This window comes from Malus domestica, chromosome 01 (assembly GCF_042453785.1).
Source record: "Malus domestica chromosome 01, GDT2T_hap1".
Classification (NCBI taxonomy): Eukaryota; Viridiplantae; Streptophyta; class Magnoliopsida; order Rosales; family Rosaceae; genus Malus; species Malus domestica.
Genome location: NC_091661.1, coordinates 15,945,504 through 15,972,191, shown reverse-complemented (window position 1 = coordinate 15,972,191; position 26,688 = coordinate 15,945,504). Strand labels below are relative to the sequence as shown.

The window sequence follows — 26,688 nt, the reverse complement described above, 5'->3', positions numbered from 1 at the left end:
CATTAGTTTCACTTGGTTTAGGGTGATTAAAAAGTTAGAAGCAAATAATAAATAATTTTTTTATATCAAATTTGAACTAATTCATGTGATTAGGAGTCTTCTACATGCGTCTAGAGTCTTCTCCAACATCAAGAATAAATTTTTTATAAAAAAAAATAAAATTCTCTTTAGTAAAAAAAAAAAATTCAAGACTAAAATTTCTTAAAATAATTAACATAATTAGTTAAAATAGGGGTACTTTAGTAATTACATTATTTTTCATTCCGATTCATGTGAATTAGTAAACAATTTATATAGATTAATGTCATTCCTACTCCGATTCCAGACAATCTTAGTAAACAACTTCAACAAGAAAATCTTATCCGAAATTACAAAGAAAATTATCAAAATCTATCACCAATAATTGTCTTTTCGGATATTGACATGTGGCGCAACGAGAACAATTAAAAATCTTACCCGAAATTACAAATAAAATTGTTTTGTATTATTTTATAAATAAAAAAAAAACTACTAATAATTTATTGCCTATTGCCAGGGCTATTAAGTGTAGGGGTGGAGATGCAAAAGGCAGTTACTATTCATTAAGCGTAGTTACTGTTCACTGAGTGGATTAAATAGTGAATAGCCCTAAGGGTCCTTAGCAACGGTGGAGTTGCTCTTAGGACAATGTCATCTACCTACTTTTCATGTCGGTGGCAACGACTTCAAAGGCAAATAAAGCATGACTTTTTGTGGGATCTTCATCGATCTATTTTGAGATGTCATTTTGAACCTTGACTCATTGCATACAGGGCATTTATCCAATACTTCATTCTCCTTATAAAACAATACACAATTGTTTTTGCAAGCATGAATTTTTTTGTAACTCAATCCGAGACCATTCAACACCTTTTGAGTGTTTGTATGGTCTTTCGACAAATAATTGTCCTTTGGTAGCATTTTCTTGAAAACCCCCAAAAAATAATCAAAACACTAGTTCGATATATGATACTTTATTTTCCCGTGCATTAGTTGCACAATAGCTCTGAGAATGGAAAATCCCTCATAGCCCGGGTATAAGTCTTGGTTGTTCATATTGTTCGAATTCTCCACTATCCATTAGTGTAGGCACGTCATCTTCCACTTCCTAATTGGTATTTGTCAACGCAAATGGAAAAACATCATTTAAGATTTCCATGACTTGTTCATTAGGATCCATATTATATTCAACATTGCCTACTTGTCACGTTTGAAGATGATGCATTGTGTAATTGTTCCTCGTAAAGGTTCCAAATATTATAGGTCTCTACCATTCCATTCCTTATTAAATGCAATCGAACATTTTCAATAGTTTCCCTTAACATGTTGTTACACCTTTTACATGGACACTGGATTCTAGTTGCACCTGGGTTGCACGTGTTTCGACAAGCCGGATTTGTTGGTGGCATCTATTTGGGTTATGCATCCACATTCTGTCCATCATTCCTACAACCACAATAACAGTACAATAATCACAATAATTTTTACATGATCTTGCCACCTTATGCGTCTGGTAATGGCCATATCCCATTCGGGAATGCAAATCATGTCACGTAATTTATGCCTACTTCAGATTAGATTTTGACGTGGATAAATTTCGGCAGCATCTTTGTACAGTTCTTCAAGTGCACGACATAGATATGAAATACCTATGTGCCACTCGAAGAACGTACAGAGATGACATCAAAATCCCCACGACCGAAACCTAATACTTTAACCGTAAACTACGCGGCATAACTTTGCATTCCCAAACTGTCCAAATAATGGGACAATTCAAAAATCAATTGGACCACAATCATACTTTCGCAACCATACGCGACATCCAACTATTCCTCAAACTAAACTAAGTTTACTAAAAAAACAAGTACGAAGTTAATTACAATTAACTCCTTACATCACAACACATTTGTACACACATAAAAATTTGTTCATATACAATTCAACATTATACTTAATTATAACATAATTGTTTTGTAATAAATATAATTTAACAACTTAATATAAATATAACAACATAATTTCAATATAATTTAACTAATTTATATTTTTTTAAAATAAAACGAAGAAAATACCTTCCAAATCGTTATCCACCAAGTGCTAATCACACACAATATCCCTATACAGAACGAATTTTGTGGTGTTAAATTATATTTTATCAATCTACTTTTAATGCATTGCATCGTTATCCACCGAGCGCTAGTCACACACACAATATCCAGATGCACAATGAATTTTGCTATTTCATTGTATTTATATTTTTATGGAAAGATTACATATGAAGGTTTTCTGGATTCAGGTCGTGCCAACAACAAATGGCTACTATCATTGTATCTATATTTTATCAAAGGAAAACTAATGAAAATAATTTGAAAATTTTGAATTTTAACGAAAATGACAAAATAAAGGATAAAGTGAATAGTACCATGATTGACTTTTTAGTGTAAAAATATGATTTTCATTAAAGTGAATAATACCAGGACTTTTCGTTAAAGTTCCCTTATATCAATCTACTTTTAATGCATTGCATGGTCGCTGTAGCACATCACATGTAATGTTCTACCTAATAATATTGATCAAGGGATGGGCTGTAATCCCCATCCACCCTCCCCTCCCCCTCCCCCTTCCCCTTCGCAAGTCTGAATAAGGATGGGCTGGTGATTAATCCCACCTCCATTGTTTTTGAATGCCTAGGGGTGGGCGCCAATTCAATCGCACCATATCTTTCTTACACCACCACTATTCCAATGGGACAATGATTGTCTGCCCTCCTTTTTTCCATGCCCTTCCATGCCCTCCTGTTTGTGTGATCATGGTTAAGCCACGTTAACATTTTATATTACTATTCATTTTTGTCTTATTATCTTTATAAAAAAATAATATAAAATGTTAACGTGGCTTAACTGTGACCACACAAAACAAGAGGGCATGGAAGGACATGGAAAAAGGGAGAGCAGACAATCCTTGTCCTTACCAAAGAGTCTTACAATAGAAACCTTTTTGAAAAATTGTACAAATAATTGGAAAATGATCATTGTCAAATCCTTTTTTGCCAATCATAGGGATCCCGTGATCGTGACCGTTCATCGTACATCGTTCGGTCAGAAATTGTTAGGTACAATTTATATTTAATTTTAATTTTCAAAATTTTGAAATGATTTCTGGTCGTACGATGAACATGATGATGTTGTGCAAAGAAATTGGAGTGAACAAGTATGCGCATGAGGCGTGCGACGAAATGGGCTTTTGAAGGGGGGCATTGAGCCCCGCCATGAGCTCGGAAAGAGAGATGGGTTGGCCGTGGCTGTGAATCATGTTTGGGATGCCCAGTTGAACTGCACATGTGAGTGACATGGAGTTTATGAACTGGAATATGTGGTTCCAAATCTGAGCTTGAGCTTCGAGAAGCTCATGGCCAGTAGCCCGTACTTCACCAGTACTCAAACCCATGTGTGTGTATATATGTGTATGTAAGTATGTGGCTCCGAGAATATTTGGATTGATTCTTCTCTTGCTATTTTAATTTTGAATGCATGGGTATGCGGATCGATGTATATAGCACTGCCTACATACATAAATGAAAAATCATATTATACTCCATTTCAGGCGAAGCTAGGCTCTGGTTTCTAACCTCCATCATCACAAGGAGCAGAATTCGAGCTTGCATGCTCAAATCGTTCTCGATTTAACCGAAGTCCGACGAAATACCCTCTTAGGTCCGTGAGATTCTGGCCAAATTCGATTTCGCCGGCCACCTTGAGACCCTCTGGTATACTTATGTTTCTCTTGTCCCAACTTCTAATTCATATAGTACATGCTTGTTTGGTAGGAAATTTTAGAAAAGATTGATGTCGCTGTACTCTTTTTGCAACAAGGACCAAACTGCAAAAACTTGTTAAAGCTTTAGTGTTGTATGGTAATTCTAAGAAGTTGGGGGCATTTTTGCAATTACCTCTAGTTTTAGAGGTAATTTTGTAAAATGCAAAATTTGGACAGATTATAGTTAATCTGTCCATCATTTGTATGATTTATGTTTAAGTACCTTGCTAAAGTCAATGTGACTGGATATAGGTACAAGCTTATTCGACAAATGACAAGGCTCATTGACGGCGAGTGCGTTACGGTTACATGAGTGAGTTTTTTTGTTTTTACGGATATATATGTATATGTGATTTTTTTCCAACAACTGCTTTTATATATTGTGATGTGACATGCCATGTTTAGCTTTACAAATAGACGTTTCGTACACTACATGTTTTTAATATTATTTGTGAGCATAAACTTTTGGCATGACATCCTTGCATTTTATTAGCTCATTATTACATGTTTGCATGGTGTCTTTTAGTTATTTGTACTATCTTGGGCCAAGCACTAGCTTCGCATGCACTGTTTACATTCGCTTTGGATCCAGAGTTAGGTGCCAGCCTGTCCATTTGCATTGATGTGTTGGACTCGTATGTGATGTAACTAGCGTAGCTCACATGATGTAGTACTAGAGTGTAAAACCTACACCCAGCATGTTCCATTGTCTGAATATCTATGCAATGGACTTGTGTGCCTACATAAATTAATGAGCTTTGATTTCTTATGATATTGATTTGAGATTTAATGTTAAGGAGACCTGTCGTTATACCATACATCTTTCAACTCACTTTTGTTGCAGGGTACCGTATTACATACTAGTATTATAATATTCTTGGGAAACCATATACTTGTTTTACAGTGGGTTACACTTTTCGAAAAGGTTTTACAAAACTTTGTTTTCAAGCCCACTCACCTTTATTTTTTGCCCTTCTAGGATTTTAGTGGCAGAGGTTTCATGGTGAAGAATATTGATGGTAAAAGCTGTTATGTAGGAGACTTCTCCTTTCTGTATAAATGTCTTTACTCTCATTTTATTGCAATTTATCTATGCTCTGACATCACTTGTGTGATATGGGTTCAATCCCGCTCACATGCGCACTCTAAATTAGTCACTTTTAGGTTTTAATTTATTCAAAATTTCCACATCACTACACTTTATGGCTTCGTTACCTTCCAGGTGTCGGTTAACACATTGCAATTTGGGTGTCCAGGTGGACATTTCGGGTTGAGGTGTGTCAGTTTGATATCAGAGCATAGGTTAGGTAGTATCGCTATCATCACACACGTGATGTAAGCATTCTTGGTTCTTGAATTCTAACGTCATAATTATGCTACCTCGTCAGGCACGAAATATGCCAGCTTTTCACGAATTTTAGGCAACTTGGAATGACTATTGTTGACATTTTTCTGACGACTTATCGACCTTTTAGAAGAACACTTGGGCGACCACGACTAGACTTTATGTGAAGAACCTCTTTGCCTAAGAAAGACCTAAAATGGAGATGTTTTGTTGACCCTGAAGTAGGGTAGCCATATTGATAATTGTGTACCACCGAAGATTTTACTGACCAATCCCAACTACAACCTAACCATCGTTACCAACCCTTCTTTTTAGGAAACTGCAAATTCTTTCATCCTTAGCAATTTTTATTTTTGTGCCACCTCCCAAAATTTCCTTGAGATTTTGCTTCACCTTGATGTTTCCGAAAATGTCTTGAGTGACAATCTTAGTGCAGAATTGGTTGCAATTAACGGGAGAACATCTGGGGGATAGTTACATTTGGTCCCCGACAACATCAATCTTTCAAACATAGCAGTTATGATTTCGGGTCTTTTGGAGGAAGATCGAATTTCGATAAATCTCATTCTAAGATAAAGTTAACCACATTTCCCATTCTCAAGCTTAGGCTAGTTTCACCTCATAGGAGCAGCCTTCCTAGAAAATCTTACTTATTCTTCTGACTGTGCCCTAGGTAGTAGCCAACCTAGGTGACGTAATTGTCACCAAAACGAGATTGTCTTGTATTTGGGAGCTATCATCTAGTATTCAGGCAGTATGATTTCTCTATATTGAAAATATAATGTGGTATATGGATATCATACCATTGCCAGGACACTAGTTCATTGTTCCCTGGAGATAGACATTACTAGAATACCATAAAAACATTAGGTAGTGGCACCACTGACATACACACTTATCAAGACAATTAGAGCCAACACAACCACAATCATAGAAACTTAGGAGCAAGCCATGTAAGAGAATAGCAAACCTGTAGTTAGGACAACGACATTAACCACCAGTTAGTCATATTATCTTTGTTTGTTCAAATACTTCAATCACATGGTACCTTAGTCGGGAACATCTCGACAATTCCAGTGCCACAAGACAAGTCTGTTATGTCCTGCGTGAGTGCAATGATTGCACTATTATCATTACCAATCAAATATTGCTAGTTAACCTTATCTTGTTGGATATCGTGAAATTCCACGTAATCCAAGAGATTGATTAACTACATTATTATTATTCCTTTGGTAGAGCATCAATCGAAAGTAGTCATTTTTTTTCGACGACTTGTTATTCCTTTGCTCAGCTCCACTCCACTGGTAAACATCAGAAATTGAAGTATGTGACAACCCGTCCCTAATTTGACAATTTTATCAATTTCAAAGGAGGAAATTGACAAAAATGCCTAGAGGTAAGGACGTTGACTTTCGTTGACCAGCGTATAGTAAGACATATGAAACATTCCTTTAGCGTATCCTCATAGTGCTCGTCACTATGAACGGGTGGGCACAAACGAAATCGAATTTAGAGCTACGGTTAAAATTTTATTGAACTACGGTCCTAAAAGGCATTTTAGTAATTTCAGGTTTACGGGAGATAATTTAATTTTATCTTTTGACCTTGGGCTGTGTAATACGTGAGGCCCACACTTCATTCCTCTACCTCTTACCTGTGTCCCCTATCTTTCTGGACAATCTCACTTTATTTTTATTTTAAATATTCCCTCACCTCACTTCCACCACTCATTAGCTGCCACCTCATCCTTTCCCTCTAACCCTCTCAGCTCTCATCTTTATCCCTCTCAAACTCTCTCTTCCTTTGCACACGCAGAGAGGTCTAGAAGGTTTGCCCAAAAACCAAACCCTAATGATGATGTTTCACTCGACCACCACCACATCCTTGTTCCTCTTAAGCCTTTCTCCAAACTCTCAGTCGCTTTCTCATCCTTTCTACCTCCACTGGTATGGAGAAAGCAACAGTGCATAGTCACCTAACTAGGCCAACTCCGGCGAGATTTTTCAAGATTTCGACCAAGGTAAACCTTAGGATTCCTCATGTTCTCTTTTTAATCATGATCTGATGTCTTTTATAGCCTTGTAATTGATTTGGAGAAAGATTGATGCAGAAATACCTCGGGGAAGTTTTTCCCCAGATTTCCAGAAATCGAACCGTGGCCATCAGGCCATTTTTTCGGTTGCTTTAGGCCTCATTTAGACCTCAAATTGGTACATTTCATTCCTTCTCATTCCTAGATTCAAATCCATATATAGAACTCTGAAAATGACTTAGCAATGAGCATTCGATGTGATATTTTTATTTAGGCAAAAAAATGTGACGTATGGCATCCTTGAAATATTGTTGGTTATGGTAAGCATTTTTATACTATACATAGTATGTATATTTTGGAAACTATACTTGTTTTACGGCAAGGGGTTATAATGTTTTCAAAAGGTTTTTATTAAAACTTTATTTTCAGGCCCATTCACCTTTGTTTTGTGCCCCTCCAGGTTTTAGCATCTTAGCTTTTGTGTCAACAAAGATTCTTGGCAAATCTTGGTGTAGGCGATTACCCCTGATGGTGTAATTCTCACCCTATCTTATTGTACTGTACTTATGCTCTGACATCACGTGTTCCCTCTCACAATGCATCTAGGCACTTTTAGGTTTAAGTTTATACACATTTTCCACATCGCTACACTTTATGGCTTCGTCATCTTCCAAGTGTTGACCAACACAACTTGATTTGGAGTCGTAATGGACATTTTGCGTTGGCGTGTGTTAGTTTGGTATCAGAGGATAAGTTTGAGTAGTATTGCATTCATCACACGCGTGATGCAAGCATTCTTGGTTCTTGAACCTAAGTATCGAATCTTACCACCTTGTCGAATATGAAAATGTGTTAACTTTTTCTAAGTTTTGAGTGACTTAGACGACTTATCGACATTTTAGAACATCATTTTGGTGGACGCCTCTAGATTTAAATGAAGAACCTCCCTACCGAGGAAAAAAATATCTCGAACGAAGAGAAGTTGATGACCTTAAAACAGGGCTAATGTATCAATAATTGTGTGCCACTAAAGATCTACTGATCAATCCCACTACCATTTAATGATTTCTTCCAACCCTTTCGAGTTAGGAAACCAGAAATGGTTTTGCTTCCTTGGTAGTACCTGTTAGTATATCATCTATTAGAATTCCTACGAAGTTTACTTCGTCAAGATTCCAGAATTGTCTTGAGCGACAAACTGGTGCTAAAGTGGTAGCACTTGATAGGAGAATATCTGGGGGACAGCCACTTTTGGTCCCCAATAGCACTAATCTTTTCAATCACATTGGTAATCATTTCAGATCTTCTGGAGAAAGATCGATTTTCGTTTAAAGTTTGTTCTGAAGTAGATTAATAGCAACTTCATTTTTTCGGCTTTAGAACGTTCCAACCAATACTAGTTTTCATAATTTCTTTTGGTGATGTACTCATCATTTTGACGAGCATAGGCACATGTGTTTGAGTTGTTATACTTTCGGGTAGCAGAAATCCTAAAAGCAGTCATCAAATTCCCCTAGAATCAAGGAAACCACCTCACATGACCCGTTACTTACCAATCATCTGAAACCACCTACCCCGAGTGGGCTCTAATCTGTAATCAACCTATGGTGGCATTACTAATTGACGATACTGTTTGATATCCAGAAACTATCAACTAGTATTCAGGCGTTATGATTTCTGATACCGGGCACATGTACTAGTATCTGGGAGTGATACCCTTATGCCAGAACACCAGTTCATAGTTTGAAGGTAAAGAACAATATCAAAAATATCAAAAGTATCATATATGCATTATTAGCGACATGACTAATAGATTTATTAACAGTGACTACTTGAGCCGAAGAAACTAAATCGTGGAAACTTAGGAGCAGGTTTTGTATTAGGATGATAAACTCACAGTTGTTTTTACCTTATCACCTATCTAGATAAACAGAACCTTTCCGACTAGCCACCTCTTCGATCACTTCCGCAGGTAGACAGTAGAATCGAAGTACGGGTTAGTTTCTCACTGTTATAGTGAATTGAAAATTGAGAAAGCTGTGAAGACCTATTAGCACGTGTCGTAGAGAAGGAAATAGTATCGTATGTTTTGAGGATGCATATCTCTGGCGTCATTTCTTAGAATTTTACTTGAGGTACCACTGAAGCGGGAAGTTGGTTACACCATCGATCCACTTTCTCGTACCACACTAACTTTCCTTGCATCTTTTCAAACAACTTCTACATCAATGAGAGAACTTAGTTACAAAATTTTACGGATTAGGAATTTATCCAACAAACACCTTATCTAGGGAACCTCAGACCTATCTGTGAAGACGAAAGGCCGAACCTTGGGATCGTATCTAGATTTTAGCGACTCAATCAGGTGACGACGAAAAATCGTTAGCCCCTATTTTGAATTGATGGTCTTTCCGACCAACTTCTTGAGCCTGAGTTTTCTTTCGTAGCCAATTGAATTCATAGTAGTCTTATCATTGACTTTCTCATCCACTTTGGTAATAAGACCAGATTCTTTAAACCCCAACAATCAGCTTTATACCAAATTTCTCAAACGTTAGTTTTCTTTAAATAGGTACTCTTCTTGGGAGACGTGATCTCAGTAAACGATATTATTTTCTTTTTCCAAAAAAAACAAAAAAAAAAACAAAAAAAATACAAATAAAGGGTTTAGTGGAAGAAGGTTGAAATTCTCACAAGGTGTTGTGAAATTCGAGATGTCTTTGATCTTGTCGATTTATCGACACTTTGTTAGTGATTTTTCAGCTATAGTGTCCTTCCTCACTTACGACCGAGGAAAGTTAGTTTAGCTGCGATGTTGAGTATGAGTAAAGTTTCTGACAACTGGACTGTTGTCTTACCTTACCTTTGTTTTACACCTTTCGATGACATTGATCATTTTGGAAATCCATGATGGTGTGTTCTTTGGATGTTTCAACTGTGCTGAGGCAGCATGACGAAGAATCGCTTATATTTTCCAACAGTTAGAATCGTTGGAAATGAACCGTCTTATTCATGACCTAGAGTTAACAGTTGTCATCTTCATTTGGAAACCGAGTGACACTTCTCTGTGGAGAAGTGTGTTCAAAATCTTTATCAACCTTAGACCTCTCAAATACATCTTCATTTGAAGGGAACTAAATTTTTGACAGCAATCATGGAAGAACCAAATCAATGCCTACGATTGCACTATCGTGTATCATCCTAGTTGTGCAAACATAGTTATTGTTTACCACTACAAAAAATATAACTACCTTTGAACATTTCCAGCCTTTCCTATCCCATTCTAGCCCGACTTCACATGCATCGATTTGACGTTATTTTTGAATTATCAAGAAATCGTTTGAGTGGTTATAGTCACTTCTTGTATCCAAATAGAGATGGGGAAATATCACCGTAAACTCCCGATACGAGATATCTTATACATGTGGAGATTATGATGATGTTTTGATGATTACTGATCAACTTGACAAGTTAACTCACCTTTTGTCGGTCCAGAAGAACTACGTTTTGGACCATTTGGTAAAAATTCCTCATTCTTGAAATTATCTAATTTTTTGACGTGTCGATCAACATCTACTTTGATTGCGATTCCATACTCACTTCTTGTGCTGGAAGGCATTCCAATGAACCTTGAGTACATGTCTACCCTACTGCACTTTGTATTAATTTTGAAGTAGGCAAACCGTTTAGGAGTATCACTAGAATATTCAAATTTTAATTGTGAACATTAATTCCTCAATCTCCCAACAAATACTTTTCTAAAAGAATTGTTATTGTTGGTGATTAAATATTTCAGAAGCTACCGTTGTAACGAGATATCATGCATTCATTCCAGTTACCTTGTATCCTAGATTCGATGGACATGTTTTGACCCTCAAATTCTTAATTGTTCTGGTAGTCTTCTCGACATAGTTTTCGCTAAATCCAAGGGAATTTCACAATGAATCTGCTCTCCAAGGTATTTATGAGATACATTATTCAACTACATGGTGTGCATGTCACTACCGTGTTTTATTGTGATGCGCATTTCACTTCCAAGTTTTGGGAAGTCTTTTTGAAGGCTATGAGTACTAAGTTGTTGTCCAATACCACACTTCATCTTCAGACTAACAGCCAATCGAAATGAAATATCCAAACTTTCGTGGACATGTGGTGTTTATTCGTTCTATAATTTTAGCATGATGGTAATAAACACTTATCTCCATTAGTGTTGCATGTAACTGCAAGTATTATTTCAATTCTTGGTTTGGCACCATTTGGGATGTTGTATAAAGATTTTACGCGCAATACATGTTTGACAAATGAGTATTGCGAACAGGTATTTGAATGATCGAGATTATGATATGGAAAATTTTATGATATTGACAATGTTGCCCGAAAGGGAAGTGCATGAGTACAATCAAGGCTTTGATCAGACATTGTATGTGTATTTCCCAATGAGGGGCATGATGGTAATATTGCACCCTTGGGAATTAATTGCTTGCATATTGTGACAACAGTGAGTTGTCGGTATTGCAGGCTGCAGACCATAATATTGATAACTTGTTCATTGGGGTCGTTAAGCAAGTGGATAGGTAGGCCCGTCTACGTTAGTATTTTAGTTATTTATTTATCTATTAATTGTTTGGGCTTGAACTAAGATACTACACTTATTTTTAGAGTACGTGACGCTACAATTGCATAGGTGAAACTTTTCTATGTTTAGTTTTGATTTCAATACAACTATTTTAATTCTACATTATTGTATATACGTATTTTTACGTTATGTTTTTATAAAAAGTATTATTTATAGTATTGTACTGATGGAGAAGGAAAGTATAAGTCTGGAGGCATGAAAGAGGAATCATTGCACTTCGATCGCGACGTAATGGCATTCTCTTTCATGCAACCTCTCTAACTCGATATCTACTTTACATATTTATATTTATGCCGTCTTTTCACTATTTTTTGCATAACAAAATATTTCAAATTTCGAGGACGAAATTTTTTTTAAGGTGGGTAGATTGTGACAACTCGTCCCTAATTTGACAATTATATTAATTTTAAATGAGGGAATTGACAAAAATGCCCTAGAGGCAAGGACGTTGACTTTCATTGACCAACGTATTGTGAGACGTATGAAACATTCCTTTAGCGTATCCTCCAAGTGCTCATCACTACAAATGCGTGGGTGAAAGTGGAATTGAATTTGTAGCTACGGTTAAAATTTTAGGAAACTACGGTTGTAAAAGGCGTTTTGGTAATTTCATGTTTAGGGAAATAATTTGATTTTGTCTTTTGGCCTTGGGCTGTGTATCACGTGGGGCCAACACCCCATTCCTTCTCGTCTCTCTCGTGTCCCTTATCTCTTGGGACAATCTCACTTTATTTTTTAAAATATTCCTTCACCTCACTTCCATCACTCATTGGCTGCCAGCTCATCCTTTCCCTCTAATCCTCTCAACTCTCATCTTCATCCCTCTCAGACTCTCTATTTCTCTGCACACACAGAGAGGTCCAGAAGGCCTGCCCAAAAACCATATATGTATATGTGTCGGTGTGTGTGTGTGTGTATATGTATATGCGTCAGTGTGTGTGTGTGTATATATATGTATATGTGTCGGTGTGTGTGTGTGTGTATATATATATGTATATGTGTCAGTGTGTGTGTGGTGTGGTGCTGACAAACGTTGCATCAAGCACATGGGAAAGGATGGGTCACGCAAGGCAAGGGTGCTTGCTTTCTTCTCTTCCCTATTTTATGTCTCATCAGTCATCTCTCTTCTTGATTATTTCCCAGACTCCCTTTCTCTACAACCCATAACCTAACCCTTCATCTCTCTCTTATTTTTCTGTCTCGTCTCTCTCTACAACTCATAACCTACCTAATCCTTTATCCCTCTCATTTTTTCTGTCTCATCTCTCTCGTATTCTCTCTCTCTCTCTCTCTCTACAACCCAGAAACCACCTAACCTTTCCTTCCACCCAATCCAAAACCAAGCCAAACATCCCTACTCACTCTCTCTCATTTCATTTCGCCTCTCATCTGCCTTCACTCAGTCTCAGACTCTCCCTATCTTTCTCGGATTTGAAGCTTAGCAACCACCCACCGTCTAGCAATCTGACTCCGACGAACTATCTCCACTCCGGCCACCACCACACCTCATGGCTTCATCCCCACCTCCGGTTCTCTCCAGTGATTCTCTGTGTGTGTGGGATTTCGAATTGAGGTTAGGGTTTTGAATTAGGGCTTAGGGTTTCGAATTGGGGGCTCGGGTCAGGAGGAGGTCCCTCTCTTCACTCTGCTTCTTTCTCGACCATAAATCTTTCACTGATTCACTATCACTATGTCTCTGATTTCAATTTGGATTTTTAATGCAAGTTCGGATGATTTCAATATTAATCTAAGACGATTTGGATTCTGATGATGTTCGGTTTCGGGAAATTCCGAAATACCGAAAATATTTCGGGAATCCTGAAATTTCGGTTCGGGATCGGTCATGAGATTTACGTCCCGAAAATTTTCGGTTCGGGATTTGATATGCCATTTTTGGTTCGGTATCCCATACCGAACCAGCCCTACATGTAATTCATGTGGAAGCTTAAAAGATGTTGTCAATCGTACAAACTTCCATAAAAAATAAAGAGCAAATATTTAATTCCACACATTTAAGAGGAATTTAATAAATCATGTGGAATAACAAAAGAAAAACGGAAGTGAATTTGATGCATCAGAGGGTAAGCCCCCTCGTTAGATGGGTTAACGTTGACGTTAACCAAGCTTTCTTCAGCTCACATGTTTGTTGGTCGAGTGGTTTGGTCGGAAAGAATATGGGTTCTCTTCCAATGAAAGAACCAATTCTTGGAACCAAATTTAGGCACCTCCACGAGCGGTAGTTGAGCACAAATTCGTGTAATCATGAGCAACTTGCAAAACAGTCAAACAACTATAAGCAAACCTTAGGTTGGGGTGTTGTGTGTGTGGGGGGGGGTGGGTGGGTGTGCCGGCCAAAAGCTCTTCAATGGTCAAGTTATTGAACGATTTGAGACTTAAGCAGTGGGCAAGAGAAATCAATTGTATAGATTGTGTTACCGTAGATGAATATTAGATGGGAGAGAGACTTTTTTAGAATATAATCCTCGTTCTAAGCTGGGAGAGTCCTAGAGGATATCTAATAAGTAGATATTTCATCCTCTTAGAATTGTGATTACTTGCGGCACACGCCTCTCTCTTGATTGTAGGGACTCCAAGACTTCTACGATTTGATTGTGTCCATATCCGGATCAGATCATGTGTCTTGCAGAACAAGTATGGTCATCAAGCAGAGTCGCTAGGACTCCGCCTAGTGCCCCAAAGTAGAGTGATGATGGCACCTTGCTCTGTCTGATACAACTCTACCCGAAACTGGTGAGTCCATGACTTGACTTTTGAAATAACAGTATTCGGATCAGCCTTACACCGACCCTGGAAAATCATGGTCCCACAAAGGCTTTGTAATTTCGAGAATCATCAGGTCTTTATATCAAAAAAATTCATGAACCCCTCCGCCTCTTTCCAATTTTGTTTGCGTAGAATATGAAATCAAAGCTACGTTCGAAGTTTAGTTTTAAATTAACGTTCTCACACTACTGCTTTCCCACACCTCAACTTGACCAAAAAGTCTAGCAATCAAAACCTTTTTGAAAAAAAAATCAGAAGTTGTCCAAATAATTAAAGGACATTGAGGCTTTTTTATTTTTATTTTTATTTTTTTAATGTTTGGATCACAAGGTGTGTCATATATGATCAATGGTTAAGTGTGACGAATTGGGACAAATTTTCTCGGTTTAACGGTACTAGTTTTACAAATTTATAATATTCAAATCTCACCCCTCAAGTTTAAATTTACCATTTCATAAGAGGTGGATCAAACATGAATTAAAAAGTTACGAACAAACAACAACAACAACAACAAAGCCTTTTCCCACTAAGTGGGGTCGGCTATATGAATCCTAGAACGCCATTGCGCTCGGTTTTGTGTCATGTCTTCCGTTAGATCCAAGTACTCTAAGTCTTTTCTTAGGGTCTCTTCCAAAGTTTTCCTAGGTCTTCCTCTACCCCTTCGGCCCCGAACCTCTGTTCCGTAGTCACATCTTCGAACCGGAGCGTCAGTAGGCCTTCTTTGCACATGTCCAAACCACCGTAACCGATTTTCTCTCATCTTTCCTTCAACTTTGGCTACTCCTACTTTACCTCGGATATCCTCATTCATAATCTTCTCCTTTCTCGTGTGCCCACACATCCCACGAAGCATCCTTATCTCCGCTACACCCATTTTGTGTACGTGTTGATGCTTCACCGCCCAACATTCTGTGCCATACAACATCGCTGACCTTATTGCCGTCCTATAAAATTTTCCCTTGAGCTTCAGTGACCTACGACGATCACACAACACGCCGGATGCACTCTTACACTTCATCCATCCAGCTTGTATTCTATGGTTGAGATCTCCATCTAATTCTCCGTTCTCTTGCAAGATAGATCCTAGGTAGCGAAAACGATCGCTTTTTGTGATCGTCGCTAGATTGCTCCGGTCATTAGTGTGGATAAGTATATAAATGGATAGAGATAGGAAAGTAAACACCAGATGTACGTGGTTCACCCATATTGGCTACGTCCACGAAATAGAGGAGTTCTCATTAATTGTGAAGGGTTTACACAAGTACATAGGTTCAAGCTCTCTTTTAGTGAGTACAAGTGAATGATTTAGTACAAATGACATTAGGAAATATTGTGGGAGAATGATCTCGTAATCACGAAACTTCTAAGTTCCGGAGTGTGGTATCGTCTTGACTTGCCTTATCTGTCTCGTAGGTAGATGTGGCATCTTCTCTGGAAGTACTCTTCCTCCATCCAGGGGTGGTATCTTTAACTGGTGGAGATGCACAAGGTAATGTATCAATTTCACTTGAAGCTTACTTGTAGTTTCGGGCTTGGTCAAGCGCGATACAAACCATGTAGTAGGAGTCCTCCAAGTCGCCGAGCTAGGGGATCTGCTGAAAGAGGTGACAGACAAGGTAAGCAATCAGAGCTCCAAGCAATCAGTCCCAGATCAGAACTTTGATTTCGAGTTCCGGCTGATTGTTCACATTCTCCCTATCTTGCAGGCAGTATGAAGGATAAAGAGAAGAAAAATGAGAAGAGATGATATGGGATACTTTTGCTTTTGAAGAAGTAACTTTCCACAGGCTTATTCTTGAACTGGGCTGGAGGGTTTTCTGGTTTCCTCCAGAGTATAAGGCCGACTGAAGAATTTGAGGGTCAAAACAAGTCCATCAAATCTATAGTACGTTCGACCCTGCTGATATGGGATACTTTTGCTTTTGACAGAGTAGTGGATGTATCGGCACGTGTGCTGTTACGCTTGTCTCCACATGCTTCCTTGTATCCTTCTCACTTGCCCTATATGTTCCTCAGGTAGATGCGGTATCTTCCCTGGAAGCATAAGATGTTGAAGATGAGTACTCGAGAGCAATGCCAGGTAAGTAATAAAGTAAGGGGTTCCAGGCAGTCAGTTCCTGACTGGAAGCTTGATTCCAAGTGCTGACTGATTGCTCTCTTTCTCCTTGTCTTGTAGGTAAGAACAAGGCCAAAGGAAAAGACAGGGAAAAAACATGATATGGGATACTCTTGCTTTTAACCCTGATGATATGAGATATTCTTGCTCTAGTATAGCTTGTTTGCAGAGGTATTATCGGGGGGAAAGAAAGCTGAATATTTCGAAAGGCTTCTTTGGGAGTGCCCTCTCAGATATGAGGAAGGGTTGAGCATTTTTGCAGGTCTGCCTGTCTGTTGGGGATGGAGGTCAACATATATAGGAGTCTCCCTAACAAGAAGTAGTAATGCTATTCCTTTACCCTGCTTGGTCATAACACGATAGTGGGAGCTGCCAGCTTCACATGTTTTAACTTTGTCAGAGCACTTTGAAAAAGTGGTCTATGGTATCTGGAAAGCTGATGTTGCGTGTAAAGATTACAGACAAGCTTTATCCAAGGAGATCCGGCTCTTGAAGTTGGGAAAGTGGTGCCTCTTCGGTTTTCGAACAAGCAATCCAGTCGGAGATCTGGCTCTCGAGATTCGGAGAACGATGCCTTTTCGATTTTTGAGAAAGCCATCCTGCTAGGGGTCTGGCTCTCGAGATTCGGAGAGCGGTGTCTCTTTAATTTTTGAGAAAGTAATCATGTTGGGAGTCTGGCTCTCGAGATTCGGAGGGCGGTGCCTCTTCGATTTTGGAGCAAGCAATCTTGTTGGAGTGTTTTCTCGAATGTGAGAAAAGGTTGGGCATGTTTGCTAGTCTATCTTGCCACGAAGCACAGAGGTTGACACACAGGGACTTTCCAATTATCCAACAGTGGTACTGTTCCTTTACCCTTGTGGGTAATAATATGGTAGCTAGACCTTCAAAATTTATGTGTCTAAACTTTGTTAGTGCTGTTTCTTTGCTATTCTTTTACCCTTCTTGGTCAGAGCGGTGTAGTGGGAGTTGCAAGCTTCACGTGTCTCAACTTTGTCAGAGAACTTTGGCAAAGTTATCTGTGGTACCCATGAGCTAATGTTGCGTGTGAGAAGTGGGTGATTGAACACTAAGATTCATGTGTTTTCTACTTCACCAGAAATCTTCGACATAATGCCCATAATTTCCGCAAAGCTGACAGGTGCTGACAAGGCTGGAAAAGTAGGTGCCTCTTCAATTTCTGAGATCGGCCCTCGTGGTCTCTGAGCAGCCTAGCTTTTGAGAAAGCAAGCGCCTCTTCGATTTCTGAGATCGGCCTTCGTGGTCTTTGAGCAGCCTAACTTTTGAGAAAGCAAACGCCTCGTGGTCTCTGAGCAGCCCAGCTTTTGAGAAAGCAAACGCCTCTTCGATTTCTGAAGCTTCGTCGAGTGCAGATTTTTATAGAGCCTGGCATTAAGTTCCAAAGCACACTTGAATCTCCACCAGTAGAAGCTCCATTCTTGCACTTCTAAGATCTTGATTTGTCCGACCTCTTCACTCTTCAACACCTTTGAAAATGTCTGGCCCCTCCGACCGTCGTTTTGACTTGAACCTTGTTGAAGAGGCAACCACGCCTTCTCTAGATAACATATGGCGCCCATCCTTCGTCTCCCCTACTGGTCCTCTTACTGTTGGGGATTCCGTGATGAAGAATGATATGACCGCTGCGGTAGTGGCCAGGAACCTTCTCACTCCCAAAGATAACAGACTACTTTCCAAACGGTCTGATGAGTTGGCTGTTAAGGATTCTCTGGCTCTCAGTGTTCAGTGTGCAGGTTCTGTGTCTAACATGGCCCAACGCCTATTTGCTCGAACCCGCCAAGTTGAATCATTGGCGGCTGAAGTGATGAGTCTCAAACAGGAGATTAGATGGCTCAAGCATGAGAATAAACAGTTGCACCGGCTCGCACATGACTATGCTACAAACATGAAGAGGAAGCTTGACCAGATGAAGGAATCTGATGGTCAGGTTTTACTTGATCATCAGAGATTTATGGGTTTGTTCCAAAGGCATTTATTGCCTTCGTCTTCTGGGGCTGTACCGCGTAATGAAGCTCCAAATGATCAACCTCTGCTGCCTCCTCATTCTAGGGTTCTGTCGAGTACTGAGGCTCCAAATGATCCCCCTCCAGTGCCTGCTCTTTCTGGGACTCTACCGACTGCTGAGACTTCTCCTAAGCAACCTTTGTGAAGGCTCCCTCTTGTTTGTTTATTTTGACTCATGTATATGTACATATTTGTGACTTATCGGGGATATCAATAAATAGCTTTCCTTCATTTCAACGTATTGTGTTGAATACACCAAAGCCTTCTTCGCTAAGTTCTCTGAATTTTCTTTTGTTGAAGCTTGTATGTTGAAGCTTTGTGAGTGGAGCATGTAGGTTGAGGTAGTATTCCCTTAATTTCCCGAGTGAGGAAAACTTCTCGGTTGGAGACTTGGAAAATCCAAGTCACTGAGTGAGATCGGCTATATGAATCTTTGAACGCAATTGTGCTCGGTCCTGTGTCATGTCCTCCGTTAGATCCAAGTACTCTAAGTCTTTTCTTAGAGTCTCTTCCAAAGTTTTCCTAGGTCTTCCTCTACCCTTTCGGCCCTGAACCTCTGTCCCATAGTCGCATATTCTAATCGGAGCGTCAGTAGGCCTTCTTTACACATGTCCAAACCACCGTAACCGATTTTCTCTCATCTTTCCTTCAATTTCGGTTACTCCTACTTTACCCCGGATATCCTCATTCCTAATCTTATCCTTTCTTGTGTGCCCACACATCCAACGAAGCATCCTCATCTCCGCTACACCCATTTTGTGTACGTGTTGATGCTTCACCGCCCAACATTCTGTGCCATACAGCATCGCCGGCCTTATTGCCGTCCTATAAAATTTTCCCTTGAGCTTCAGTGGCATACGACGGTCACACAACACGCCAGATGCACTCTTCCACTTCATCCATCCAGCTTGTATTCTAAATCCATCCAAAATAACACACACACACAAACACACCCAAAGAAACAGATAAAAAAGACAATTCATCTAGTTGATTGTATATATTGTAAATTAGATGCATATGGCGCATAATTAAGTGATATTATTTGAAGACACAATATAAAAACATTTATACCAACACACTTAACTTGTTATTTATTTGTCACATAAAATTGACGCTTGATGACACTCTTTATTTTAGATATATGGAATATAATAGTGCAGCCACCTATATTAGCTAGAGCGTGTATCCACATAATTTTATTGATACACTACTAGTAGGAAGGTTTATGTTCAAGGGTAAACTTCAATAAGAGACCTAAAACCGAGTGTATGAGTGATGTTATAGTGAGTGAATCCAGCAGCGAAAAAGATCTTCTCCCATTCTGATTTGCTACGCTCTTTGCCAGGGAGGATGGACATCATCAACATATCGAACATGAGCTGAGTTTCAATTGATTTCTTATCCATCATCTTCTTCTTGTTATCCACATATCCCACAACTATGTCTATGATGATAATCTTCTTATTCCCACCCTCGTTTTTGCTAAGAGATATTGCTTCTCTACACTTCTTCAATATTGTCACGCTTTCTTCATCGTTCCAATCATGCATAATCCACTGAGATACAGATCATTAATTGATTTCATACGTTACTCAATTTGTCACAATATTTCTATAATTAGGGCTCGTTTGGAAGTGTTTTTTAAATGATTGAAAGTGCTGGTGATGAAAGTAATTTTGGATTCCCAAAAATACTTGAAGTGCTTCCTACAAGAAATACTAGTTATGTGTTTTTTTTAACAGTGCTTTTCCATGATACAATTGCATTTTTTTTATAATGATGATTGGTTTCAAAAGCACTCTCAACAAAAACGTTTTTCATCATTTTAAAAACACTTCCAAATGAGCCTTTAATCTATATATATAAGGAGGAGAGGTACACACAACTACATGAACAATGTATGTACGCATATAAATGCATGAGTAAATTGTAGCAATGGTCCCTTAATTTTAACTCAATTAGAGCAATAATTCTTGAACTAAAAATCCATTACTATTGGTCCCTCAACTCATCAAAACGTGCAGCTATGATCTCTCACTAAAAATTCATTACCATTGGTCCCTCAACTTTAATCCAACTGGAGAAATAGTCCATCAACTTTAACCCAATTAGAGTAATGGTTTCTCAACTTTAACCCAATTGTAGCAATGATCCTTCCAACATAACTCATTTTGACAAAATTCTGACGAAGTTGACGAAAAAGACTATAGCTACATGTTTTAATGAGTTGAGGGACCCCAATTGTAGCAATGGTCATTCAAACATAACTTATTTAGACAAAATTCTAACGAAATTGATGAAAAGGACCATAGTTACACATTTTGATAAGTTGAGGGACCAATGGTAATAGATTTTTAGTTGATGGACCATTACTCAAATTTAATTAAAGTTGAGGAACCATTGCTACAATTTACTTTAAATGCACTTACTAGTCGGAGCCTTTTATATTCAATATTCTATTTAAACACACTCACTCTATTTTCTTTAATAGAGGTGGACCCTACCATGTACATGGGACAAACTATGCTCGCTGGAACTTGCAAAGACATGGATGAGATGTTTTTACTAACAAAAGGGTATTAGTTAGGAAATTGAACCAAAAACAAGATAAGATAAACAATTGAGTGATATATATTACGTACCTTAAGCAAAATTGCATCGGCTGGAGGTATTTCCTCAAACATGTCTCCTCCCATAAAACCCAAATTGTGGGTCGTCCCCTGCAAGCCAGCCACCACATGTGGCTGGTCAAACACAGTGCAGTTGATGTTGGGGAATGCATTGGCAATGGCCTTGGCCATTGTTCCTGATCCCCCTCCAACATCCATTAGGGACTTCAAACCCTCAAAAACTCCTCCACACTCTTCCACCACAACCCTTCCGATAAGCTTGGAGTCAGCCTCCATTGCTTCATTAAACAAGTTACCGAACCTTGGTTCCCTAGCTCCCAATTCCCAAAAGGGCATTCCATTTTCCATTTCAAATGGTGTACATGTAGCAGCTGGATCATCACCACCGTTTATCTTCAACCAAGCTCCCATCAAGTGAAATGGGGTTGTCACTACCTGATAGAATAAAAGCCTAGTTAGGATCATTGTTGTAATTAATTGTGAATTAGTTTTTCATACTTTCCTAGAAATTCTATATTCATTGTCATTGAATCCCAGGACTTGTGATGTATACATAAAGAATATTTACCCTATAAATGTTATCTACCAAATTGAATATACACTACATACCGGATCGAGTATCATGAGTAAAAATGGTGTGGTGTTTAATGACCCGTCTTTGAGAAGAAGCCTGGAAGCTGGTGTTAGGCTATACAATACAACTGTTTCTTCTTCCTCCACATCGGCACGATCATGATGAACATGATGATGTTGTGCAAAGAAATTAGAGTGAACGAGGATGCGCATGAGGCGTGAGACAAAATGAGCTTTAGAAGGGTGGACCTTGAGCCCGGCCATGAGCTCGGAAAGAGAGATGGGTTGGCCGTGGTTGTGAATCACGTCTGCGATGCCTAGTTGAACTGCACATTTGAGTGACATGGAGTTTATGAACTGGAATATGTGGTTCCAAAGCTGAGCTTGAGCTCCGAGAAGCTCATGGCTAGTAGCACCCACTTCATTACTCAAACTCATATGTATATGTAAATATGCTGTTTCGTGATTGTTTTAATTGATTCTTCTCTTGCTATACTAATTTTGAATACATGGGGCATGTGGATCGGTTTATATACTTTCTCGCACACTTTAAGCCTGTCATTTGCTTTCTAATTATTCTCACACACTTTGAGCGTGCCAAACATAAGCTATTATATCCAAGATTACCAATTAATTAAAGAAATTGTTATTGGCACTCCAAAAATTATATTTTGCACTTTAAACTCTATAACTAGAAAGAAAAATAAACTTGTGAATAGTGTTGTTTGGACCCAAAATTACATCATCGGCCCGTGCAATCAAGGCCTTTAGGTGGACATATCTCCCAACCGTCAAATTTCACTAATGATAGACTCGATGGGGTTCAACTTGAGGAGGCGTCTGTAATATTTTCACTTGGCCGGTCAAATGGGGATATGCCACGTGAGTTATATCATGCATGGGATGAGTAGGAGATAAGGATGGCATACAATGAATTATTGGAATTGTTTCCCAGAGTCATTATCATGCATGCACGTGGTCAAGTATTTGAAATTTTGAGCCTGGCTAGCACCGATTTAGGTTGTGATAATTATTAGCAAAGGGATTGGCTTATCAAGAGTTAAAATGTGGCGGTGATATCGCGTATTAGCACGGGGAGGAGGTGGTAGAGTTGCAATTGGAGTCCACAAAATTATCAACTGCATACTCATCCCTATAAATACAGGACACCGTGCAACATTTCAGGCCCCCTCCTATTCAACACACAAATTGCCCTACGCAAATCCTCGCTCTACACGAAACCTCTCAACAACCTTGAGATTTTTATTGTCTTTTTCCGCCAACACATCTTTAGTTTGGATAAACAGCATTGTGAAGGCAACCGGTGACATCTTCAGTTTGGATAAACAACACTGTTGCCGTATAATCAGCCAACCGCGGAGCACCTTCAGTTTGGATAAACAGCATTGCATCGAGGTTGACTGGTTATCTATCCAAGTCTCGGTCGAGAAGGATTTTCGAATCTTTATTGGCAAAGGTCATCTCATTAGCATTCTCGACGAAGTGAGGTGTTATATGTTACTATATTTGGCACATTGGAAGCTGAATTTGATATTGAACTTCGTAGAACTAGCAACCTTGTCTTCAGGTTCTAGAACCCGAAGGCCGAGACGTGTTCCTTCCTGGGCCGCAGTCGCAAGATCAAGAAGTTAGCAACGCGCCCAATGCTATGTCAACACATTTTACTCCCTGGCCGACGAGTTGGCACGCCCCGCACACAACCGAAGGACGTAGTTAGCTTATTAATTACTCGGCCTGCGCACCACGTAGGCTTGGTAGTTTCTAGAGTCAACAAGTGTAGAATGAAAATTTTAAAGTGCTAATAACAATTCCCTTAATTAATAACTACATATTAATATCCTAAATCTCCTAAAATATAATAAAGTTTTAAATATCTTAAACCACATCAAACCTGATATAGTTACTCTTGTAACATACATTTTCTTCCTAACTCCACACCATACAATTAACTTGGGGTGGGTGCGGGTTGGGTTGGGTTGGGTCAGCTTTGGGCTAAAATCAAAAGCAAACCGACCTAGTCAGTGGAGCTAAAATTCCAAACCAAAACTGATCAAGTTGGGTCTAAAACCAATCATGTCGGTTAACCAATAATGGCGGGTTGGTTTGGATCAATTTTTGGTTTGTGGATGACGTCGGAGTGGGAGAGAGAGTTGTCACTTGGAGAGATTCACGATCACTAGAAGAAAAATGCTCATCTACCACGGTGAATGTTCATGATAGATTGCAATCCATCACGGACATCGTACCCGTTAGTAATCTGGATGTGATAAAAAGTCTCAGTTTCGACCACGGGCTATGCCCGTTGTCAAATATAATGTAACCACCGACAGTGCCCGTTGTAGATTGGAATTTAACACCACGGGTACTATGGTCGTTGTGGATTATTAATTTACCACAAGTAATGCCCGTTATTAAAAAAAAATCTAAAAATATATATATATATATATATAAACCCACAAAATTGGAAATTTACTATATATACAATTTTTTTCTAAATAATCACATATTAATAAGGAATTACAAATTGTACAAAGCTAACAACACTACCATTGATTTAATTTTATACTATGAAATGTCAAATTACACATGAATCATTAACTAGGCCTCAAATAACAAGGAAAGTCGGTTGAAAGGCTTCACTTTTCCTTGAACACCTTCAAATGTCTTTGAAAGTTAATACTATGAACATGTTGTTAACCTATGAACAATTGAAATTATAAACAACGTAAATCACAAACATTCAGTAGTATTGAAAATCAATAAGCACCGACAACAACAAACATACTCAAAACTAACGAAAAAGCATTACCTGAATTCTCCTATCGGTCAATATATTTGCAATCATTGTACTAAATAAACAATTACTTGAAGTTGGGAATTACCATTTCAACCAAGTTTCTTGAACAAGGGAATCTATCATTATTGCAGAAAAGATTGAAATAAAGCAATAAAATATAGTGTGAGAAAAGACTCGAGTGCACATCAAAATACACATAAAGGAAGAAAACAAAAAAATATATAATGAATAGGCAAAGAACATGGATAAGGCAAATACATTTTCTGAGAAGCCATGAACATGAGTCGCACCATTTATAGCCACCATTTGTGTCTCCATTCATTAAACACCCACAACCAAAACATATAAGAAAACAACTTGAAATTAGGAGTGCCATTTATTTACATCAAAGTAATTTGATGCAATTATAGATAGAGCGGGCAAGAGACAGAGAGACCTTTGTACAAACTATTCTTTATTACACTGGAGCTTTTCCCTTAACATCTCAATCAAAACAAGACATACTCATGCACATACCTAAGAAACAAAGTGGATAATCCCACTGATTTTTTATCACAATGGACATATTTCAAATATATTGGTTACCAAGATTTATTCAAGCTTAAGTTATTTAATGAAATTGAGGGAAACATCTTCAATTTACTAACCATATGATGGCCCCTGAACTAGTTAAGTGGAGAAAATGGAAGCCGCAATCAAACCAACAAAACAACTACAACAGTATTAGAACAAATATAATACAAAATTAAAATACAAGAGCAAAGTTCCAAAATTTGAGTGAGAATATAGAGAATCAAATTCAAAACTCTAACCTAAAAATCCGTCCAAAAATTTGCATACGAATTTCTAAGCCATAAAGTGAGAAGGGCTAGCAAATGCAAACTGCCCTGCAACCCAATCGTCATCCACCATCATTCATAAGAGAGAATAAGCATAGGGGTAGTTTTTGAACAAGAAAAACATTACTGTGACAAGTTATTATCAAAGGCTCGTTAATAAAGGAATATCCAAAAAAAAAAAAATGATACAAATGAAAATCAAACTTACCCAACAAAAAAAAAAAAGGAATATTCATCCAAATGTAAACTCTTCCTATTGGTTGGCGAAGCGATAAGATTCGACAGAGCGACGGACAGATCAATGGAGTGACAGCGGAGCAATGGACAGACAGATCAATGGAGTGAGCGGCGGAGGTGAGAAAGAGGGCGAAACCAAGGCCGAATTTATAAGGCTTTTTAACGAAATTGGGGTAAATTGCTACAAAAACAAAGCTTTAGATGGCAGGTTTGAAGAGATTCTGGTGCATAGAGTCCCATCTCCACTAAGTTGGCTTAGAGGAGGAAGAAGGGTTCTTTTGGCATAAGTAGAGGGACGAATGGGGAAACGTGAAGAAGGTTTGAGAGGAAGTATAAACAGGGGTGCTTGTGAGGACATAGGATTAGAGTAGATATGGAAGTCACTGTGAGAGAGAGAAAAATAGAGGACAAAAATTAAGGAACTGAAAAAGGGGAAAGGAAGATAAAGTGGAAGAGATGAGGGCATGGAGAAGGAAGTGGATTTGTCAAATTTCAAAGATGTTTAAAATTTTGTAAAATTTGGTGTCCCGCCTTCTTTATTATTATTTTTAATTATGAATCACTGTACCACACGTTATGACTATACCACAGGTCGGTTTGGTTAACTAATGTTCAAGAATTATAGGAACCGCTTGTCAAACTGACTTTAGTCGGTGCAGTTCAGTTTACTCACCGAAAAATAAAAAACCAACTAAACCAAACCGTCCATGCCGTTTAATTGGTCTGGCGACTTTTTTTTTTAATTGTCGGGCCCTACAAACCAACGTGATATATGTTTCTGCTATCTTCTTTTGCAACCATTAGCAATTTTATAATGCCCCT

At 38.5% G+C, this 26,688-nt stretch overlaps 1 protein-coding gene across 1 annotated transcript; it reads right to left on the bottom strand.

The window, feature by feature from the left end:
* Nucleotides 1-19,879: 19,879 nt before the first annotated feature.
* Nucleotides 19,880-22,490, bottom strand: LOC103426312 (trans-resveratrol di-O-methyltransferase-like). Its single transcript, NM_001328875.1, is given in 3 exon segments — nucleotides 19,880-20,325; nucleotides 21,412-21,834; nucleotides 22,009-22,490. Coding segments are annotated over 3 exon segments (1,152 nt in total). The 5' UTR covers nucleotides 22,411-22,490; the 3' UTR covers nucleotides 19,880-19,998.
* Between the last annotated feature and the right edge of the window lie 4,198 nt (nucleotides 22,491-26,688).